Genomic DNA, 7337 nt, shown 5'->3' on the forward strand with positions numbered 1-7337 from the left:
AATTATCAAAAAAATAAATGAAAATGTAGATATGATGCATTAAACATAATTTTTCATCAAACACAATGAGTCTATTTTTGAAGATCTCGACGCCACGAATTTGTAGGACCTGAAATCACTCAATTTCGAGTTCGTATGAGAAAAATATGAATTTTTTATGTTTTTATGAAAAAAAAAATTATTTGAAAAAAATAGGAGAGAGAAAGTGGCGAATTTGTTAATAAATAAGGACAAATCAGACCTTAATTATTGCCACATAAGCCATTTGGCTATATCCCTAAAAATTGTCAAACATAGGCTAGATCTAAAATCACATGTTTAAAGTGCCATAATTAGTTACAAATCTCTTATATAATTGATATTGTTAATAATCTAAATGAACATTTAACCAAAAAATATAAGAAATAATTTTTAAATTCAACTAAAAGACTTTTAACATTTTGTGGGCTTGAAGCCTTGAACCCATCTTTTCTGGAAAAAAAAAAGGGCATTATATAGATTTGTGACAAAAAAAAAAGTTATAAAATTGAAATGTATGCAACGTTTAGAAAAATAAGTAATGACAATTATATTTGACTTAAATATCTTCATTAAACATGTTATAATTAACAAAAAAATATAAATAATTTAAAAAATAAAAAATTAATGACAAATGTGTATTTTTGAAGGTCTCTTCACTACATCGGATTTGAAATCACTCAATTTCGAGTTCATATGAGGAATATATGAGTTTTTGAAGTTTTGATAAGGAAAAAAAAACTGTATGAGAGAGTGTGTGTGAGACGAACTGTAGCAAAAAAAACTGTATGAGAGAAAGAGTGTGTGTGACAAACTGTTGCAAAAAAATACTGATTTAAACAAATGATAAAATGTAAAATTCAAATGAGTTATTCATAGGAATGGCAACGGGTACGGGTTTTAGCGGGTACACCAATACCGGTACCCGTATCCGCCTATTAAAATACCCGTTAACCCGGTTTTCCCAACGGGGCGGGTAACGGGTATACCCGCCGGGTGACGGGTGCCAAAATTGAGCACCCGCTAACCCGTTTAAAAAAAAATAAAAAAATAATTTTTAATAAGATCAAAACAACAACCTACTCATTATGATGTAATCTAAAGTTTTCTTAAAAAATATCTAGTTTTTTTACATAAAAATAATTAACGGGCGGGTTAACGGGTTAACGGGGCGGGTTTAACATTTTCGCTACTCGACCCGTACCCGCTAAAATACTAACGGGTAATACCCGTTAGCCCGTTAACTCATTTTGAACGGGTATTACCCGACCCGTTAAGACCAGGTAACAGACGGGCTAACGGGTTTCGGGTAAAAATGTCATCCCTAGTTATTCAAGTGGAATCTTATCTGTTTTTTGACTTTTTTCTTAAAATTGACAAACGTGGACTATATTACAAATGTTAAGTTTATAATGGATTAGTTAGTTACAAATTAAAAAAAAAACAAGAATAATGCTATTTGGCACGGACCACGATTTTGACGATCCACTCAACATTTAACACGTGGATGTTTATCAGTTTTGGGTGGGCACATGACAACTTCTTAGTGGATCGTCAAAAATCGTGGCCGGTGCCATAAATCATTACCGAAAAAACAATGATAGATATGTCTCACATTTTGTTTGTTTATTTATTTTTTTAATTTGTTTTTGTCACTACTCACAGAGAGCGGTTTATTAGTGTTGGTGTAGAACTTACTTTTTCGATCGGAAATGGTGGTGTGAAATTTATAGTAGTAGTTGTGGAAAGATATTTATAGAGATACACGTGTCGATAGGACGGTGAGTGAAAGACCGAGCTAAGGTTTCCGCGTTCGTGACTTTGGTGGCTGCCTCAGAGTCTCCTCAACTCAAGTCTTCGCTCAAAACTAGGGAAACAATTTTATTTTTAATATTTAAAATTCCTTTTTTTACTTTCCATTTCGCTTCTTCCCCAAAACCAAACCCATACCATAACTTAAAGCCCCTTCTCTCTGTCGTCTAGGGTTTTCGATTCACACTCATCTAGCCCTCTTTACACTCCGTGTACGATCCGAGATCGCCGTTTCTAACCCCAATTCAATGGAGGTAGCTCTTGATTTTACCGTTCTTTTTATGAGAATTGTTAATGCCTGAGTTGATTTTCGAAAAAAAGGACTCGAATTGAATTTTTCCAGTTCTCTCTCTGTGACTGATTTTTGTCTATGTGATGTCGCCGGAGAGTCTGCGTGAGTTTTATGTTGAGTGGAATTTATTTGACTTTTACAACTACGTTCTTGAATTGAACCAAATTCTTGACTATTCTTAAAAACAATTGATGGTTTATTTGATTCATTTTGTTTGAAACGGAGTGTCCTTATTTTGTTGAAATTGGGGTTATGAAAAATATTAGCAAGTTTCTAATCTATACTAGGCGACGAACCAAATTCCGTTATTGCTTCTCTAATTGAATGACTAAATTGTGTCTTTTGCGGAAACTATAAAGGTTTCTCTGGTGTTGTTTATATGAATAAACTCTTTTATTAATTCGTAATTCTTAAATTGGATATGAAAAATCAGCTGGTTTTGTAATCTAGACTACAGCCAAAGCACAATTTTCCATGTATATCAGTTTCCGAACTCGAAAAAGCTAATTACGAAGTAAATGTTGGCATTGACGTGTACAGGTTCCAGGGACGGAAGAGATAAAGAAGCCCGAGTCCGATGCCCACTTGACATCGGCAGCGGCTTTCGTGGAGGGTGGAGTCCAGGATGCTTGCGATGACGCTTGCAGTATATGCCTCGAAGATTTCTGCGACAGTGAGCCTTCATCGGTAAACTAAAGCTCTTTTGGTGTGGATGTCATGTGATGTGATGCGATCGGACTTCCCTTTTAACTCCTCAATCTGTGTCGTGTCCCTGCAGGTGACGAGCTGCAAGCATGAGTTTCATCTTCAATGCATTCTTGAGTGGTACTTTCTTATCATATCAATTTCTCATGGGATATATATGTACATATGTTTATGCATTTATATGTCCATTTGTGTTTTTGTTGGTGCTATATCCACTTTTCTCGTGATGTTATGCTTGTAACCATAAGGTATGCAGACCGTTAGCAAACATATCGGCACACAAATAAAGCAATGATATTAGTAACCACGATTTTCTTTAAAAGAAAAGTTACAGCGAGAGTAAGGAATCAGGAGTAACTTACCAACTATACATAGTGCGTTGTTGTTACTGATTTAACTAGGAAATTCATCAAGAACAAGCTCACCAGGCTTACAAGGGGCTTTCTCCCCTGAAGAGCAAAGTGATAGGATGCACTATGTATCGGGGGAGAAAGCCCCTGGGAAGCCTGGTAAAATCTCCCAGGGGCTTTCTATTATAATTTTTTTTTTAATTTTTTTTATGATTAAATTGGTGTTTTCTTTTTAAGCAAGCTAAGTGTTGCTAGAAGTTTGTACGAGACAAATCATGTTTCATAAGGACTTCCTCTTTCTTCCAATTTGTAGGTGCCAAAGAAGCTCCCAGTGTCCTATGTGCTGGCAACCCATAAGCCTGAAGGACCCAACCAGGTTTCTTTCCCCCTAACTCTTATTCATCTTGTCTTGTTTTGAATCTTGTATGTTTTCTGTGTTTTCTTTCAAGTATTGACCAGCTTGATGTGCGATTTTCTCATACATAGCCAAGAGCTACTTGAGGGTGTAGTGAGGGAGAGGAGCTTCAGGTTCAATCCAGCAAGAAACGCTACGATATTTCATCATCCGACCTTAGGAGATTTCGAATTGCAGCATGTTCGTTTTCTGGCTCTGTGTATAAACAGCATAGAAGCTCATTTACCCGAATAGGATTTCACTAAAAATGAATTCGTATGTCTTTTACATTTCAGTTACCAGTGGGTTCTAGTGATGCTGAGCTGGAGGAGCGTATAATTCAGCACTTGGCCGCGGCCGCTGCAATGGGTCGAGCCCGCCACGTCGCTAGAAGGGAGGGCCACAGAAATCGGGGATCATCTCAGGGCCGTCCACAGTATCTTTTATTTTCAACTCATCCTAATGCACGGTCATCTGCTTCATCCTCTCCAGCTCAGACTGCTCAGAGTGGGGAAAGCGAGCCAGTTCTTGCAAACTCAGCAGCTTTTCCATCTCATGACGATGTGGGTGAAGAATCTTCACAGCCATCAACTTTGCTTGCTTCTACTCAAGTTGAACCCACGTCTGCATCACCGTCTGGATCAAGTGGCGTTACCCCACAAGGACCAAGTTCTAGTGATAGGTATAGTTGAAGTTAATTCTTATAGTGCTTGTCGCCGTGTTCGGTCACACGATTGCTCGACTTATATGTCTATTGAATACCATTTTATATTAGGTCCCCAGGCCAATCATCATCACCGAGCAGTCAGGATCGGCCCGGGCCGTCAGATCTTCAGTCAATATCAGAATCTCTAAAGTCTCGATTCAATGCCGTGTCTACGAGGTAGCAATTGAACATTTTTTTTTTGGTGAACCAAAGGCTGTTTTGTAATATGTAAACTTTATATGTTTTACCTTCTTTCAGATACAAAGAGTCGATTTCGAAGAGCACCAGAGGGTGGAAGGAAAGGTTTTTCTCGAGAAACACTTCCATGGCAGATTTGGGCTCTGAAGTCAAGAGGGAGGTCAATGCAGGGATAGCGAGTGTATCACGCATGATGGAGCGCCTGGAAACTAGAGATAATAGTAAAAACAGTGACGCGTCCGTGTCAAACAGCATAGATGATTCACTTCCCGCATCAGATAACCAGCAAGGACCCACTTCTGGCGATGGTGCCGATTCTGTCAGTGAGACTCGTGCTAAGGCATTGTGCACTCCGGGTTCTAGTTCAAGTTAACATTTATTCATTGCCAATCTTCTTCAAGCGTTTCTCATTCAACGGTAAGTTTGAAACAGGGACCTGTGTTTAGTGGTGGTACTCTTTCATTCTTTCATCCTTTTTTTAGTCCGTAGGTCCATTCGCCTAGAAGTTAGCATTTAGGAGACTAGAACCCAGTACCTCTTGGTCTTTATAGCAGCTCTCAGGTTTCATTCTTCGGTCTTTTAACATGATCTATAATCTCCTTGAATTATTGTCAAATTTCTCCATTTTTCCTCAATTTGGTTTTTCCCGCTCCGAGATTTATCTACCGATTACTTTTTCTTTGATATAAGTGACTACTTTTTTTTTTGTTTTTTTTATTTATTCATTTTAGGAAGTATGCAACTAGGTTTAGCATATTATCCGTTACTTGTTTTCTATTCACATTGAAACTTATTTATAGAATATATATATATATATATATATATATATATATATATATATATATATATATATATATATATATTCATTTTAGGAAGTATGCAACTAGGTTTAGCATATTATCCGTTACTTGTTTTCTATTCACATTGAAACTTATTTATAGAATATATATATATATATATATATATATATATATTTTAATTTACAGACCAAATAAAGTTATGGAGTTAAGTTTTTTGTTTGGTTTTAGATTAGGAAAAAACAACAGTACAGCTAATAAATACGACCCTATATTTTTTTTGTTACAATTTTCAGTCCTAACCAGGAGCATATGCTCGTAATGATGTGTTTCCCTGTTAAATTGCCTCAATCTATATGCCTTTTCTCTCTTAAAAATAACTTTAAATGAGGAATGAAACGACAACATTCTGCCAAGTTCAAACTTTTTGAAATTCTGATCAACCCTTTATTGGGCATGCGTTTGACCCTAAATTATTATATAACCCAAAATTCCTTGTATCTCCATAACGTATTCCTTATTATGGACACATGAAAACGAGCTCTGAACTTTTTCGTATGGTCTACTGCCCTGATGCTATTGGTTCGCCTTTCAAGTTTTAAACACGAATTAAAACCTGGTTTACAACAGTCATGTCAGCTTCACTTGTGTCATTTATATCCCAATTCACTATAACTGTGTGGCTATATAACTTAATAACCCTAATTAGGTACTTTGTTTGTAGAGTATATAAGAGAAGATATAAATAAGCCTACATCTCTAATTGTTTACCAATATAATTGTTTGATCGGACAGATAATAATTGCTAATTGCATTTTTAGTTGTTTCTTTTGCTGATATATTGAGTTTTGTAATATCTATCAGATATTTATGGAAGTCGTGATTCTTTTGTTTAGGTGGACATCTTATTCACCGCGTTGGAATTATCTTCTTCGCAGCACTGGGTGATCATGATCCTTCTATATTTTGGAAATATAATTGAATGACCAGGTTATCAATAAAAGAATCAGAGAACAAAAAGCTCTTTTCACTTGAAGTTCAAACCACTTGTAAATCAGTTTGTATCAAAACAACGTATTATATATATTTCTTAGTTGTACCTCATACTATTATATGAATATATAATATTATAACGTGGTGTCATCAGCTTTGGAGTTTGAACGAACACTACAAATATTCATTTCTTTGAGATTTTACAGGGAAAGTATTTAAATAAATGCATCCTTTTGCAAGTCCCTGTCTGTATATAAATGTCTCTTGCAAAATTCTTATATGTTGAATGATGTATTTTTACCTTTGCTAGATTCTTATCTGCTTGTTTATTTTATTCATATATTTTTTAGGAAGTTCAGGCTCAACTCTTTGGTGAGAAGAAACTTGAGGTATCGGTGGGATTGTCATTATCACATAATAGAGGCAACTTTTGACGGCTTGCAATGAGACTCCGAGCTTATCAGTGTTTCTGGTCACATTGTCGTATCTTAGAGACTTGGACAGGATACAGATAGACATTGCATTACATTGTCGTATCTTAGAGACTGAGATACAGAGCATACGGATAGCCATTGCCATTTAAAGTTAGGATACCTTTGCTCACTAACCATTATATATTCAGTCTATTTATTAGTGGTGAAGCTTTAACCTTTCTTTTTTTTAAAATAATATTTTATCATTCAAAATGAAATATTTTAATTGTAACAAGATATCAATACCTCTCAAATAAAAACATTCACTTAAGTTTATATATTTATTATATATTTTGTTTATATAACTACTTTTAGTTATTAAATTAATAATATGGATCAATTAGGTTTATAACCATATTTACACTTTCACTTTGTTATATAGCCAATATTCCGTAAATAATAAGTAAATGGCCATGTCACGTGTTCACACATTTAAATTGACGTCAATAACCCACCTTTTTATTTCAGTAAAAGGGTAAACCAAGACTGTCACGTTATGTTTGTAGTCATTTACCTAGTATTTACGAAATTGTAATTATATAGCAATCTCAAACATTTAAATTGCTAGTTACCTGATTTTTTGTAATAATATTTGGTGT

General features: G+C 35.2%; 1 protein-coding gene across 1 annotated transcript; it reads left to right on the forward strand.

The window, feature by feature from the left end:
- The first annotated feature begins 1723 nt into the window (after positions 1–1723).
- On the forward strand, positions 1724–6580 carry RHF2A (RING-H2 group F2A). Its single transcript, XM_089630709.1, has 9 exons — positions 1724–2084; positions 2663–2809; positions 2901–2947; positions 3491–3553; positions 3664–3772; positions 3868–4253; positions 4347–4454; positions 4536–4892; positions 6169–6580. The coding sequence occupies exons 1-8, from the start codon at positions 2079–2081 to the stop codon at positions 4846–4848; spliced, it is 1179 nt and encodes a 392-aa protein (XP_089486835.1). The 5' UTR covers positions 1724–2078; the 3' UTR covers positions 4849–4892; positions 6169–6580.
- Positions 6581–7337: the final 757 nt, after the last annotated feature.

The sequence above is a fragment of the Urtica dioica genome, chromosome 11 (genome assembly GCF_054948205.1).
Source record: "Urtica dioica subsp. dioica isolate 48M chromosome 11, U.dioica_male_clone48M_v1_H2, whole genome shotgun sequence".
In the NCBI taxonomy this organism is placed as follows: domain Eukaryota; kingdom Viridiplantae; phylum Streptophyta; class Magnoliopsida; order Rosales; family Urticaceae; genus Urtica; species Urtica dioica.

What these genes read in the sequence shown, in the direction of transcription:
- RHF2A (XM_089630709.1), top strand. An exon ending in GCGACAGTGAGCCTTCATCG is followed by an intron (nt 2,810 to 2,900) that starts GTAAACTAAAGC and finishes GTGTCCCTGCAG; the next exon opens with GTGACGAGCTGCAAGCATGA. An exon ending in GGACCAAGTTCTAGTGATAG is followed by an intron (nt 4,254 to 4,346) that starts GTATAGTTGAAG and finishes ATTTTATATTAG; the next exon opens with GTCCCCAGGCCAATCATCAT.